A 15990-nucleotide genomic window follows, 5' to 3' on the forward strand; every position below is an offset into this window, starting at 1 on the left:
AGTCTTAATTTGGTGCTGCCTCAGACTAAGGCAGATAAACAGTGTGATCTAAACAGTGTCCTGGTCTTCTACAGCAGGTTGCCATCTGTGATGGAGTAGCACATGGACAGCTGCGCTCAGTTTCATAGATTTTGGAAACCAGTTTGCTAAAGTCTTCTCCAAGAATGCCACTCTTTCTCAGGGTTCATTTGACAGTCTCCAGAAACTAAGTATTCACATTATTAATATATCAGAGGGAGCTGTACATTAGGAGTTAATCTGTATTTGATGGACACTTTTATCCTTGCAGAATGCAGCGGTTCCCATTTATTTTGAGAATTTATCAGTTTGGATTTTCTAAAGGCATGCTTTGTAGTCAGATGAAGTATTTGGGGCTGCTTACAGCATTGCCTCTCTGATTAAGATCATGTCACTATTTCTGTTTTGTCTTGTTCTTTGAAAAGATGAAGGAAAATGATGCTTTGTACATAGAGTTATCAAACAAGGTTTTGGGCCAACAACAATTTTTTTTTCTGATCTTAAACAAAAAATGATTGAAGATGTCTTTCTATACTCCATAAAATATTCTGCTTATTTTTATGCAGAATAAATGGATATGAGTCTAAAAATGTGGAGGAAGCATATTTGTTTGGATTATTCTCCCCCCAAAATTACAATATTTAGTTTAATCCTGAAGTATTTATACATCCTTCTCACACCACCCTCTTGCTCTCATACCACAGCCGAGTTAGCAGAGTAGGTCAGAGGTTTATCAAGGTTCCTATGCTATGGCTTTTGTCTCCATAGGTAGCTTAAGGAAGCACCCTGTTCCCGTCTCTCTGTGCTATGTAGTCCCACAGGAAAGATGAAATAACATCTCTGGGGAAACTCATGGAAAATAGTATTCTGTTATTTGCCCCATGGTACCACTGAAGAGCTCGGTGAGAGACTGGGGACCTACTGGGTGGCAGAGGCAGTGAATTTAAAAGAGGGAAGACTGTCCCACAGAGCCTACGTGATACAAGGTGAAACATTAGGCCCAGTTCAGTTGCCTAAACATAGCTGCCTACTGCCATTTGTGATGCCTTGGGATTTTCAGACTTCCACATCAGGCTAGAAGGTAGGAAACAGGACCTAAGAGGGACCTCTGTTTTTCTGGAGTGACAGCTGGAGACTAGACACCTTGGGCATCTCAGATGGCCCTGGATACTTTGTTTAGGCCACAGAAACAAACTCATTGTGTCCATGAAGCTTCCTGTCCATTTTCAGTCTACCATTAGCAGCTCGCTGCAAGCAAGTTTGTCAGCAAGGTGTCCAGAAGGTGCCAAGTCTCCACAGGTTACAGGCAGGTGCGAAACCAGCTGCAATGTGACCCAGCTAATGACTCCAGTGAGGGGTAGGCAGGATCCTGCATCCACCCCTTGTCAGATACCAGCAAATCCAGCTGAGAGGCAGAAGCCTGTAAGAAAACCAGCTGCACTCATTTTGTACCAGAGGGGCCACAGTGGGAGAGGAGGGCAGTAGAGTTAACCTGGTGAGGTGGCTGCGTGCTAACAGAATGGCTTCTATGTTGGAAGGCCTCTGAACTGAATTTGTCACCAGATTACATGAGTAATTTGACATATTTATAAAAGAAGTGGGTTGTTTTGTGGGTGGTCAAAAAAGCATTTTCAGAATTTGTACTATGCATTTACAAAGTAGCTTGGTTGAAATTAGTGCCTGGAGATGGATGATTATTCTTTTCCTTGGATTAATAATGTCTACCTCACAGGAGAATTACAAGCATGAGTTCCAGTTTTAGGAGTCTTACAAGCTTGGATGTCTTATTACAGAGAATTCTCCTTAGCTGTCTTTACAGATGTGGACCTAAATGCGGTCCATATCTCCAAGAGGAGTCATAAAAGAAGATGTATATAATCAGTCATGAGGTGCCAACAATGACAGACAAGATCACCATCTGCAGGGTGTAGCAAAAGCTAGATAAGGAGGAGAGATGCTTTGAAGTAGATGTGGCTTTCAGCTGGATGTAGCAAAGAGGAGCCATACAGTTCAAAGTCATTATTTGCTGACAATAGAGAAGGAAAGTGATTGTAGTAGTACCAGTAGCACCAGTGTGGAAGTTGACAGAGCAAAACTGGAAATGAGGGTCTTGATGAGAGTTTGGCATTAGGGAGAGAAAGAAAAGCATAAGTTTTTGATGTGGTGTTTTTTATGATGGGGAGAGGAGTAAAAAATAGAATTCAGTTATGGTTTTGAGTAATAGAATTGAAGATGGAGATGTGCAAGGGAGAAGGAGACTTCTTATGCAAAGGAAGTTTAAGTGTGGGCTTTGAGTGTGTTAAAATTCATCTAAGTGGAAGACCTGTGTATTATCTAAAAATCTGTGAATTGCATTTTTAAAGCCTTTTGAATTTCTTACAGACTTGTGGGGAAACGGTTCAGGTTAAATAACTCTTTTGTTAGATTTGTAAATTTTATCTGCAGACTTGATTGATTTTATTTGGAATAGTAAATTGAGACATCAGATTGAGGTTTGATTGTAATGCTGATATTCCTAACTTTTTAAGTTACATTTTGCCTTAAGGATGTGCCACAAACTTTTGGTCTCTGTGTTTGTACACAGAGACCTGCTGGCTCTTCTGCACACAACCAGGGTGGCCTGCCACCTGCTGAGGTGTTTCAGATCTCACAGGTTCTTTCAGGCTATTTGTTCTCCCTCTGTGATTCAAACCCTTCCAATAAATAGTCCCTTTGTAATTGTTTGCTCTAAACTTCAGTTTCTAGGTGTTCGAAAAGAAGAGTTGTTTGCAGTTAGTCACTTTTTTCTTTTTGCTGCAGTAAAGACCTTGAAGGTTGTTTTTTCTTTTCCTGCGGTACTGCATTTCAATGTCCTATCTTTTTTTTCACTCAAGGAAAGTATGAATTTTAACTACAGAGAAGTTTTCTTTCTGGACTTTGGCCAGTAAAGCTGCTTTTCTGCCTGAATTTAGACATAAAATTAGGCACCTTCCTGAACTGGGGCCTATATTTTTAGCCTATTTCTGGAGTTCAGTGAATAATAAGTGAAAATCATTCATGAATATTTTTTTTCTGGGAATAATATTTGCAAAGAACTTTAGTAATTACCAAGAAAAGTTTAGCTTAATGAGGTATCCCATTCATGCAGAAAGAATCAAAACACAGTATTCATTCCTATTAGTTGGCCTGCTTATTTTTTAAAGAAATAAAATACAGGTCTTCAAAAATGAATTTAAATAGTTTCCATGAGCAATCTGAGTGCTATAAAAAGTGCTCAAGAATGATACTACCTCTTTTTAATAGGGCAATAGTGAAAAAAAGATTGTATTTGTAAGTGTCCATCTTTATGTTTAGAAACATACAGATACATACACACCTGCCAACCAACATAGTCTTGAAAATATTCAGGCTATAACTGCCTGAATGATTAAAAAATGTGGGATAATTATTATAGAAAGATATATTTTGTTGTGAAAATGTATTATCTGATAAACTGATGGAAACAGACTATCAAAATTTATATTGATGGGATGTGGTTCTTTAGAAATTGTTCTTTTTATTGATGATAGTTCTGTAGCGGTGGACAAGTGGCAAAGATGACTTGCTTCCCTGCAAAGCTGTCTAATTACAAGGTCTTTGAATAACTAAGTTAAGGGGTTGTGATGTACTCTGTGTGTCAGCTGACTGTACCTCATGAACCATAATTCATAGCATTTGGATTGTAAATGCACTCTTATTCTGTCCCATTGATTTATCTCTGCAAAAACAAAAGTACTGTTCTAGCTTAGAATTTCATATTCAACTATATTCATTGATTGGCTCCAGTAAGTTTGGAATATTAATGAGATGAAGACCAACCATCTTTAATTCAGGAAAGCAATAGGTTGTGTAAAAGCAGGGGCTCTCAGTATAATTAGATTGACATTGAAAACACTTAATGAATTCTCTTCCTAGTTTTTTTATATGCAAGTACCAGCAGTAGTCAAGTTGTTAAATCTGAACTGCTGAAATGTTACTAAAGGTATCTTACATTTCTTTTAAATAGTAGAACATTGCATTTTGTGGTTTTCACTTCTTCAATATAATCTCTATCATTTATTTTCACCAAGAATTTTGAATATAAAATTTGCATCCATAGACATTTGTTTTGACTCAAACCTTCAAAGATTCGTATCACCACATGTGATTTGCATGCAGTTTGGCCTTCTAATTCTTCTCTGATGGGAATGAGGAACGTTTTTGTATTCTATGAATTTGTATAAAAGCAAAACAGTCCTATAAAAGGACTGGTATGTCTGCATTCAGACTGCAGGACCCAGAGCATAGCAAATTGAGGCTTACGCACACCCTCGTTTCAAGCTGATGCAAAGTCAGGATCTGATCCATGTGTGTACTCAGTCGTGAGTACTGAGAATTGTTCCCAGGTCCCGGGTTAGATGTGGCCTTATCAATCTTCATTAAGAAAGCATTCTTGTAAAACACCTTGTTATTAATTTACACCAAAATTTTAGAGACTTTTAGACTTCTGTTTTGTTGTGAGAACAATATGGTAGTTTAAACATCTCTCAGTACTAATGTATAGCTTGAGGCTGTTTGCTTTTCCTTGCATTAGTATTCTTGTCTTGTTGGGACAAGCAGTGATCCAGAAAGGTAAAGACAAACTACATAACCTGTGGGAGCAGCTAAATATAGAGAAATTGGGCTACACATAATCTAGGATAAGTCACCATGTTTAAAACTTGAACTGTGCTTTTCAAATCAGCCTGAAGTACAACATAAGGCCTATTCTCCTGCCAGCTACACAGAAGAATTAGGATTCTTCTGAGTTGTAATGCCTTTTACTGCTCCTTCTCTCTTGGGCATGTACTGATGCTGGAAATAGATGTTTATATTTCAAATCAGGGGCTCCCCAGGGATTTATACTCGTATTGCCTCTCACAAAGTAGCTTTCTAGATCTAGATTGAAAATGTCAGGCAGTTCTTTCACTTTGAGCACCAATGCAAGCACCAGTGAGAGCAGTGCAGCATGCTTCAGTTCTTCTGTGTTTCGTTTACATCTCTTCTGAGAAATCTCATTGCTCTTGTGTTTAAGAACCTACATGGAGAAATATAAACAAAGAAGAATTAATAATAGTAAATGCTAAAAAAGGCATTAAAAAGATCTTTATGTTCATGTTTGAGGGCCTTAGCTGACCCTTGTGTGCCTTCATATTAGGAAGAAACTTATGGGAACCCAGTTATCCCAAAATTGCTGAGATCTTTTCTGCTGAGCCATAGCCAGTTGGGAAGGTATGAATGTGGTATGACACAAGCAATGGCTCAGGAGCGAAGCATTCTCCCACCCCACTGGGGATTCGTATCAGGGGCCTAGGGCAGCCGGTCACATCATACCAGGGACAGGGCCCTAAAAGCAGTATATGGCATCTGCTCAACAGAAGTTTGCTGGTGATACCCACTTTGGCCAACTTCTGAATATTTTGAGGCCTCTTTTATTCCTGGGTAGGCATTGAAGGGTAAGACCAATGTTTGCACATAAATCCTACTAAACCATTCTTCCATGGTTGGGCAGGATTTATGTGCAAATATTGGTTTTATTCCGTTACCATCACAAAAACACATAGATATGTCCAGTTTGCTTTGCCTGCAGCCTGTAAGCATCCTTGACTGTCAGGTAAAACTGTCCACTTTGCCGTACCTGCCTGGGAGTATTTGGTGCAGGGATCTGACTTCGGATAGATGGTAGATAGACCATAGTTTTATCCAGGATAATGTGTTAAATCTCCCTTTTTACCTCTTGGTGTCAAGAGAGGAACCTGTGCCTGAATTTGAGGTTTCACTCTTCTGCAGTTCCCATCTGATATATCTCCTCTGACAGAGAGGAAACTAATTTCTTAGTAATGCTACAGTTAAATAAAGTTTGTAAGAATTAAGATATCAGTACAATGAAACATGCTACAGTTCTTTAAGCAGTTCACTTTTGTGTGGGAGTAGGAAGGTCTTGTTTATGGGCCAAAGCAATATTCTGGCAGTACAGTCAGAAGTATTTTAGAGGCAACAACGTGTAAAGGATCATCTCAGTTGGTCTGAGTTCGAGCATTGCACACTGAGACCCACTGAGATCTCAGTTGGTATTTGGATAGGTAAATATTTTTACTATCCTCAACTTGAAATTTAGATTATATCCTGCATGTCTACATGTTAACATATAAATGCCTTTTTTCTTTACTCTTTAGTGAGTGTAAGAAATGGAACAGGACACTGTGTGACTTCTTCCAGACAATAAAAGAAATGGAAGAAAAATGTAAAACTTCATGATTTCAGGAGGAACTGGAGAAAAAGATCAAATATTTATATTTCAGCCTGAAAGGCTGATTTTGCTTGTTAAATACTAAATTGGTGAATTATTAAGATTCATCTCAACAATGGTCTTGTTAACATAAAGTAGTAACTGGACTATATTAACTTCTGGAGTCCTTTTGTGTGGTGATTAGATAACGTGAGCTTCAAAGCTGACTTTAAAGGAGATGTGTTTGTATGCCACAGCTATGTGCAGGAGGATATTTGAAAAAAAATGTCTCCCAAACTGGATATCAATCAACAACTCCAGCAGGTCTCTGCACGTAATTACCAGGAAATACCTTTCCTGATAAAATTCTTTCAACTGTTACATGTTTATCTAAAAGAACTGGAATTATTTGTTAAATTAAAACTGTTGCATTTAGGAAATGCCTTTCATTTAACAGATTTCTATTTCTTTACAAACAGCTTTCTGTCTGGATAAATTATATGTAGTGAATACATTAATGCATTTATGACCTGTGTCATGTACTCCTGAGATCAAATAGGCAGGTGTGTAGAATCAGAGGAATGTGAAGAAAAAAAATTTCTGTTGAAGTGTCTGAATCTTGTTAAGGAATGGGATTTCCCTCATTAACTCTGCATAGCCATGCTAAATTTACCTTTTAGGACATACAGTTAAGATATGACGAGCTCTTTTTCAGTACTCAGCTGATTACGCTGGCTTAAATGCAGTGGGAGAGCACCAAAGTGTGAGATTTTGCCCACTAAATTTATGCATCTAACTTGCACCTAAAATTTACTTACTGAAAGAGTTTTCCTATGTGTCTTCATGCCATTAATTATCAGTTTAGAGAGCTAGGGCTTTGGAAAACTTCTTCACAGAGATTATTTCTTACCAAAATTGAGCACCTAAGATCTCCCTTGGAAGAGTTCATGCTTCTCCTGTAATTGTTCAGGAAATAGGCACAGGCATAGATTTTTGTCATTAGGTGTCTGCAATTTAAATAGCCCTCCTTTAGGCAGGGATTGTTTCTTCTCCATGTTTGCACAGCACTAGGTGCAATTGAATCGTATCACAGTTCATGGTTTGGGGCCCCACTGTAATGTAAATATTCAGTCATAATGTCTGCGATGGTCCTGAAATTCAGGATGAGAATCTTACTTGGGTGTGGGTCCACTGCTGAGGTTGCCATCTCCTTTGTATCTGTGGGTTTTGCTGTAGATACCAGCCTGGTACCTACAGCAAAAGTAAGCAATGTTGTCAAATGCAGGGCTTGTGGTTGGTGATGGTCAGAAAGAAGACATCCTAAGGAAAACCAGATAAACACTTTGTTGCCCTGTTTTGCTCAGAAGAGAATTTCTGATATATCAAGCTGTTGGAAGCTTTGTGGCATTAATATGGAGGTAACTGACTCAAGGATTTTAATGTCTGTAAGACAGGATGCGCATTACATTCAGGCAATTCTTCTACTTCTTCCACTTCCCTGTATGGTACCCAGTTAGGAAGCCTCTGTACTAACCATTACTTATCCATCCTGCTAAGTATAGGCAATAGATAGTCTTCTCTCCCAATATATCTGTTTACTGGAAGAATAATACAAGTTTATTAGCATTTTTGGCAGTAAGCAAAGGAGTGACTAGGATCATACTACTTAAAAAAAAAAAAAAGGATACTAGATGTAACTTCAAAACAATCTCAGAGTTTTAAAATGCAGTTCTGGAAGACAGCTTTTCTTTCATCAGTTTGTGTAAAGTAAATGTTCTGCTTTTATATTTTGTGTTGTTATCTCAACAACAAGTTTCTTGGCTGAAAAATAATTTATTCCGGGTAGCAAATGTTTCATTATAGTGAACAATAATGAGGCTTTTTTCAACATGAGGTATAATGGAGATAACACTGCCAAAAGAAGTTCAGTGATTGCTTCCACATTCTAAACCTGAGTCACTGAGGTTTCTTGACTGCATTTTATTTCAGAACAAGTTTGACTTTTAACAGAAAAATTAGCACTTTTCAGAAAGCCTGAATTATTAAAAGGCACATTTATACCTCATTATTCCCATACACACACATGTGCTCCTAGTCCTTTTGTTAGGATTAACATCTGTAACATATGTTTGCACTTGCTAATTCCCCCAAAAATATTTAAAGTCCATGAAAACAAGATAACTTCTAAGTCCTCTTAAAATAATGTGAAGATTAGGGGGTCTATTTAGAAACATCAGTCACAGAGAGATTTTGTTCTCTTAAACATTTCTCAAGAACATACACGGTTAATCTGTTTCTGTCTGATTAATATCAGATTCAGAGCCTCTTCATGATTTATTTTAATAGAAACAGATGTTATCGTTTATGGTGGAATGAAGACATATTCTGGGCATTATGTAACCTGCTTTGGCATTAACTTATGCTACGTATTTTTCCTTAATTCTGCCACAACATTGTAATTGTACCCAAATGGTTCCCAGTGTGTTTCCTTAGATATTTAGCATGTTCAGACTTAAAGTAATACATGCATTAGTCTCATAGATAGCTCTGGTTTTAAACTCTGAAATCTGCTACCCTATAGCTTTCAAATTATAATTGATACTGGTTGTAACACAGTAGTTTTGTGGACTGCTTTTTGGACTACTTTATTATCAGTGTAACAGAGCACTGGAACATGTTGCCCAGAGAGGTTGTGGTGTCTCCTTCCTTGGAGATATTCAAAAGCCGTCTCGACACGGTCCTGGGCAACATGCACTAGGTGACCTTGCTTGAGCAGGAGGGTTGGACTAGATGATCTCCTGAGGTCCCTTCCAACCTCAACCATTCTGTGATTCTGTGATATATTTCAGTGTTGTCACCAACTCTGGTTTTGTAGCCTATGATGAGTTACACAAAATCTGTACTTGCCATCAGTGTTAACAGAGCATCATGGGCTCAGTTAGCATCAACCATCCACATCTGCAGTAGTGTCAGGCACCGAGGTAGAGGGTTGAAAGGCAGAGTCCCAGCCCAGGCAAGGGCAGACTGGAAAGAAGAGGAGAAAATTTGTGAAAACCCTTTGAGTGTGTGAAAGACCTGTTTAGAAACAGCTAGATACTAGAGCCTCTCATAAAGATAGTTCGGCCTAGTGTGGGACTTCTGTTCGCTTTGTTATTTGAACAAGGCTCCCTTTCTTGGTGTGTAATAGTGGAGTTGCCGTTGTGCTTGACTCTGCCAATTATCCTCAAGGTTTTTTTAGTTAGCTTGTTCCTAACCAAGAGGCTTGTCCCAGCACCTGTAACCAGTGCACTAGAACATGTTTTAAGGCATTGGGGACGGAAATGTTCTTAATACTTTGTTTAGCTCTACCCCACCGTCTTTCTGCCTCCTGAGATGGAAAGAAAGGACTTGGTTGACATCAAGAACTGCTCCAAAGTAGGTTTTGTATATGCCCTCTGGCTTTGACCTGCCTTTTATAGAGGAGGGTTTTTTCTCTTCCACAGAGTTAATTTGTTGCTGTGTTTCTTTTAACACCTACTGGCTCTATGACCAACCTGGGCTTGAAGAGAAGGCAAAGAAGCCTGATCTCTTTTGAAGTGAGGACAATTGCTATTTCAAAAGCAGGTCAGCTGACAGGCTTGGACTAGGAAACAAAATTTCATTTGGGTGTTTCTAGAGGCTTAAAATCTTCTAGGCTGCAATCTCAGCCTGTGCAGGGAGTGGCATGTTGGGTAAGACAGACTGAGCAGCCCAGGAGATATACATGCATATCCCCTATCTTTTGCTAAATGCCTTTTCAGAAGCCCTCCTAAGGCAGAAGTAAGACGTTGTGCTGGGTCTAAGACAGGGCAGTGTTATGTATAAGTACAGGCTCCCCAACCACTCCGCTCAATGATGGAGCAAATCTGTGCCTGCCATTCCCACTCATTAGCTGTGATTGTTGCCAGTGGAAGCAAGAAATGATTACTCAGTAATCCCATCTCCTGGGCTTAAGATATAAAATTTCTAGTATAAGGGCCTTGCACAAGTGGAACAGATTATATAGGTTCATGGCTTGCACATTTCCTACCTAATCTTGCTTGTGATATTTTCTTCTAGACTTCGGAGGAAAAAAAAAGAAAGAAAAGAAAAAGACGAGGAAGACTTCTGCTAAATTTTGTATGCATATGAAGTTCTGTTATCTCCCTTTATGGTCAAATTGGATAATTATCACACCAAACAGGTCAAAGCTATTCAAAAAAGGGAAACAAAATTATTTTTGTAAGGTTTAGTTAGAGACCTTTTTAAATCTTCAGCCTTTTGTAGTTTTAAACTGATGTTTATATGGCCAGAAAAGTGAAATTTTTGGCATGATCTTCATCAGGTCAAGCTGCAGGGGAGACCAGAAGAAGAGAAGCATGGTTAACAGTTTAAAAAAAAAAAAAAAAAGAGTAATATCTGAGTTTCTGTATTTTTAAATTTTGGTTTAAAATTTAGAGACAAAAAGTTCATCAATATCTTGGGAATTTTGTTGTTTTTTCTGTTGACTAGAGCCATTCCTAAATTTGGCACAAACCTGGAAGCTATTCTGGTTCAAAACAGATCACAGGGCTATGCAGTAGGTAGAATAATACAAGTTTTTTAGATAGCTATTAGAGTAATTTTCTCTATGTACACACATTTGAAAGGATGTTGCAAACTTTCCCTTGTGTGTTCAAAAGTGGATATGCTGGAATAATTGCACTTCACTGCTGCAAAAGTACATTGACCTCTAGAGGTGTTTAAATCTGCCAGTGCCCCAGTTGCTGTTGGCTGATGCTGTTGAAGTCAATACAGCTGAGACAATCAACTCTTTAGGCATCCAACTTTAGATTTCAGTCAATGTCTACCTGTAAAGACATGCACAGAAAAGCAGAACCAGTGGCAAGTTCTGTTTCAGATGGTGACAGAGAGGAGAAGGAAGATTTCCATCAGTAAGGGTTTGCAACCTGAGCTGACTGATACGCTCTCTGCATGTAAATGTGTTGATGGAGATTAGGTTGTGTGCAGGGGGCTGGACATTTTTAATATGTGAGCCCAACACAAACCTTAGAGTAGTTGGGCATAGCTGTCTGAGCCTAAGTGTTCATCACAGTGAGTAAACTAGAGAGTAACGCTATCCATTCCTTCTTGTAGAGTGGCAGAAGTGTGTGACAGCATATTGGTTTAGAAGACTTTTACCTAAATCTCCAGCTTTGAAAGATAAGAATTAGTATCTCTGACCTCTTCCTGGGTTCGTGCTGCTTTGGTTTCTTGCAGTATCAACATTAAATTTGTTATAGGTACTCAAATCTATCTTGAGGCTTGTGATAAGTGAGGGCAGGTAGAACTAGAGTTGTGGGGTGGTAGCTTCCAGCCTAAACATCCATGGCAGCATTTCCCATGACTGTGGGAGGGGGCTGGACTCACTAACCCGGGTGTTCCCTTCCAGTCCTGTGTTCCTGCTAGGAGTCTTTGAGCTCTTCAACAAAATATTCCAGAAAACCAGATGACGTTTAATTAAACTTGCAAGAAGCTGTTGATAAAAGTTCCTTGCAAACAGGGCTTGAGTCTCTCTCATGAGACCGCAGAGGACTGTCATAGACCACAAAATAGCTATGAAATCGGGACAAAGCAGGAATGAATGGCAGGGTCTCAGAGGAATAGACCAAGGCATCTGTGTTTAAAACATTATCAGCTGGGTAATTATAAAAGGAAAGACAGCAAAATTTTCAGATGATTTTAGGACATTCAAGACAAAATGAAGGCATTTCAGAAGCACCTACCAGGTAAATGAATGGATAGAACCATGACAGGAAAAATCATACTGATTAGTGGATAAGTAATGAATACCCACCTGACTGCTTTTTCTTGCTATCGTATAAAACTATATAGAGTGGTTGGTCTGTTTTCTCTTCTGGGCTTGGTCTCCATTACATTACATTACAGTTGAAAGGAACTGGTCTCAGTGATCTAGGTATTCCATTCAGTCCTATGTTTCCATGTTTTAAATTATTGATATCCTCCAAGCTTGGTCATTACTGTGAGGAGCTCAGCTGAAGTATCTGCTTAAACATTAGGTTTGCTGTAAAGTTGAAAAATAAAATGAACCATTTGAAAATATGTACCCACCACACCAAATACTTAATAATGTTGTAGATGTGCTCACCTGTATGATTTAGGTTGCCTATTGCGACAGACCTATGCAATGTAAGTCCTTAGAAACATAGAAAGAGTTCCTTCTGAAAAGCATCTAGAAAAATAAAGTCTAGGAAGATAAACTGAGGCAAAAGTACTCAAAACACTGAACTTCAGTCAAGCGTTCTTATATGTCCCACCTTATACAAACACAAAGGAGAGCTTAAATTTTAAAGAGAGCATTTCTCTTATAAGAAGTGTGGCATTCCTAACTCTTCATATCATATAACTTATGTAAATTACTGACACAATATAACAGCAAGAATAAACATTTAATGGGCAGTATAAAACTTGGATGCTGAAGTCCTGTCTCTGCAGAAGCTAATGACAAAGTTCTTACTGTATCAGTAGGGTCACTTGTGGCATGTTTCTACTATGCAGAGACACGAAAGTTGTCTCTAAATGAACTAACTTTTATGTTCAAAGGAGTAGGATGAGCATGTTAAAGGCATGTTCCTAAAGGGCTAACACATTTGTGCTGCATCTAATACCTGAACCAGCACATTTGAAGATGGTATTGTGCCGTATTTTGGGGAGAATTCTTGCAGTGACAGTTCATTTGGTGCAATGAGAAAATTCTGAGTTAAAAACTCTGTTAGAGGACATGGAGTGACCCTGGTTGAGGAGGATAAGGAAGTAGTAAGACAATTCATCTACTACTGACTCTTGTTAGCAGAGAGCTGGATTAAGTGGAATCCTAGCCCAAATTATTCCTGTGCATCTAGTGAAGGGGGTTTTCCCCAGGGTCCCTGGCAAGTGTGCAAGAGTTCTTGCATTCATTCTATCCTAGCAGAGCCATTCGGCCTTGTGGTGCAGGACACCCACCCTTCCTGCCACAGACAGAATATATAGTGTGACAGTTGCCAAACATGTGGGAGATCTGGAAATGCTAAAATAGCAATGCTTTTCAAACAATGGAAGTTACATTAAAATGTTAGTCCTTATAGCATAGTACAGGACTACTTGCTATTTCTGGCCTGCTAGTACTTATATACTGCCACTCATTGTACATGCACTTGAACATCACCCAGTTTCACAGTTAAATGAAAAAGGATCAAGAGTAATGGCCACATGTGAAGGGTTTTGGAGTTACAGATTGCATAGCTAACAAACCCTTCAGGTCTGTGATGCAGTGATTTGCACTACATTATGGCACACTGGGTTTCAGAGCAATTCATACTCATTAGCAGAGAAAGTTAAATGCTGGCTTCAGCCTGAGTGTGAAAGGAATGGGTAAGATCTGCAGCTAGTATGTAAATTACTTGCCTTTGTTAGACTATCATGTTTTACACTTAGCTCTTATTAATCATTTTTAGGCTTTATCAAAACAGAAAGCACATCCATGATTTTCTTTTGTCCTTTTATAAACTAGATGTTAGGAAAGGGCAGTGAAGAAATTCTGGGAGGTAAAACTTGATCTGATTCATCCTTACTGTGTTACCTGAGATGTTATTGCTCAGGGCTCAGGCTAAATAAATGAATGAAAGCAAACTAAGGCAAACTAGTTAGCAAACTAATTCCTTTAACGCCCTTGAAGGCATGACAAGGATGAATTAGGCATACCATCACTATCAGTAACTCCAAACAACATTAGCAGGACTTCTGTGTTTCCACTTAGTTACAAGTCTATTCATGTTACTACTGAAAGTAATGTATTTTAAAATAATATACTTTGAAAGAACATGAAATAGCGCACATGCACACACACACACACACGCACCCCATTTCAGAATCCCATTCTGCCTGGTTAAGTACTGCCAAGGAAGACTATCCCTTGCTGTCAGTGACAGGGTGCCAGCACTGACAGTAGCCTAGGTGCTTACAGTGTCTGCATGACATTCTGGCAGCTTAGAAGTGTCAGAATAGCCTCTTCCCATTTTCAGGAGGTATTTTACCCAGTTAATATTGTGGCTGTTTTGAAATGAATTTATTTCAAAAACACAGTGAAGGAAAGCGATTTACACAAATGCCAAGAAAGCACATTAGTGTTTTAAAGCTAAAAACCTGGATTTTAACTAGAATTAATTAAGCAAGCACCTGTTCCTTTTTTCCCCTTGCTCTGAATAAAAAGTGAAAAAAACAAGTAGCCAATTAGCATGCCTTTTAAAAATAGAGAGGTTTAGTGGCTATATCTAAATGAACAACATACACATTAATGTTTCAGTTGGATAAGTCTTTGAAGCGACAAAGAAATTGCACTCCAAAATAAAATGTTCACAGTAACTAAGCAGAAATGAGCTACCTAACACATGGCACTATGGTTAATATGGTGATACTGCAGAAATATTTAAAAGAAATGATAGTGTCCTCCCCCTGCAGAGCACTTGGGACTGTGTTTTTCCACAGGAGGTATTCTTGCAATTCTAGATTTAGTGATTAATATTGGAAATTTCTTTCAGGTATAGTTTTTTGGCTCCTTCATCCAAATTTCACATGTAGCACTATACAAACTTTGTTCCTATTGGAAAGAAGGAAAAGTGGGAGCCAGCTGAAGGGTGGTGCCACCCTGGGAGCCAGAGGGTGGTGTATGATGGAAGTCATTCAGGAGCTGTGCCAAGGAGGTGTTGTGCCCACACCTGTTCTCAGTTGCATTGCTGTTCCCCCACTTGCCCTGAAGTGTGGTAGATATGTCAGTCTGTGACTCATCCTCACTTGTGGTGCACAACAGCTCCCTCCCCTTCGTGGGGTCAGCTGGATGGGTTGGACCATTGAGGGAAGGAGGAGGGTGTGCAGCACCCGCTAGCCCCTAGAATCCCAGCTCCAACAGCCACATGTGGTACTCTGGGCCTTAAAGAGCATCTGTGTGTGTGGTTGGTTTTTTTTTTTTAAGCCCTTAGGAGCTCTGACCGGGTTCTTAGTTGGTGATCATCGGCCTCCAGGCAGTCTGCATGACCTTTTCATGGCATAACTTGAAAGTACCTGAGGAACTTCCAAAGACACTGTGCTCCTGCTGCAAGTCAAACCAGATCTTATCTGAGGCATGATGATCTATGCATTTTTTTTTATATATGTCCTTTAAATGTCTTTTTTTCAGGAATGAAAAGAAATATATAAGCAGATACTGGAAAGAAGTGAAAGTTGGAGACTTTGTTCAGCTTCGCTGTAATGAAATTATACCTGCTGACATATTGCTGCTCTCTTCAAGTGATCCTGATGGGCTGTGCCATATAGAAACAGCTAACCTAGATGGTGAAACTAACTTAAAACAAAGACAGGTGGTGAGGAGATTCTTAGAGCTGGTAAGTCACCATTCTTAACCCTTGCTTATAATAAAAATTTGTTTTGGGTAAGTAAACTGCTCACCAATGCACTTCACACCAGATAAATCTGCTTGTTCTAGTAGTGCTGATGAGTTACTGTTATGGTTGTCATTAAAATACTAGCATTTGCCAACAGCTGACCTCATAATAGTAACAAATGTTTTACCATAATTTTTCCCTGAATTTGAACAGAAATTATTTGGGGCAATTGTGTGCGGTTGGAAAATGCTGAGTTTTTTTAATGGCTTCTATTGTAGCTTGATTTTTGAAAAC

General features: G+C 38.9%; 1 protein-coding gene across 1 annotated transcript in view; it reads left to right on the forward strand.

Moving 5' to 3' along the window:
- Positions 1–15990, forward strand: part of ATP10A (ATPase phospholipid transporting 10A (putative)) — a 118845-nt gene that overhangs the window by 33300 nt on the left and 69555 nt on the right. Inside the window, exon 2 of the mRNA XM_013954164.2 lies at positions 15492–15696. Within this exon, the coding sequence (XP_013809618.1) occupies positions 15492–15696 (205 nt within the window). The remainder of the gene's footprint in view (positions 1–15491; positions 15697–15990) is intronic.

This window comes from Apteryx mantelli, chromosome 1 (assembly GCF_036417845.1).
Source record: "Apteryx mantelli isolate bAptMan1 chromosome 1, bAptMan1.hap1, whole genome shotgun sequence".
NCBI classification, from domain to species: domain Eukaryota; kingdom Metazoa; phylum Chordata; class Aves; order Apterygiformes; family Apterygidae; genus Apteryx; species Apteryx mantelli.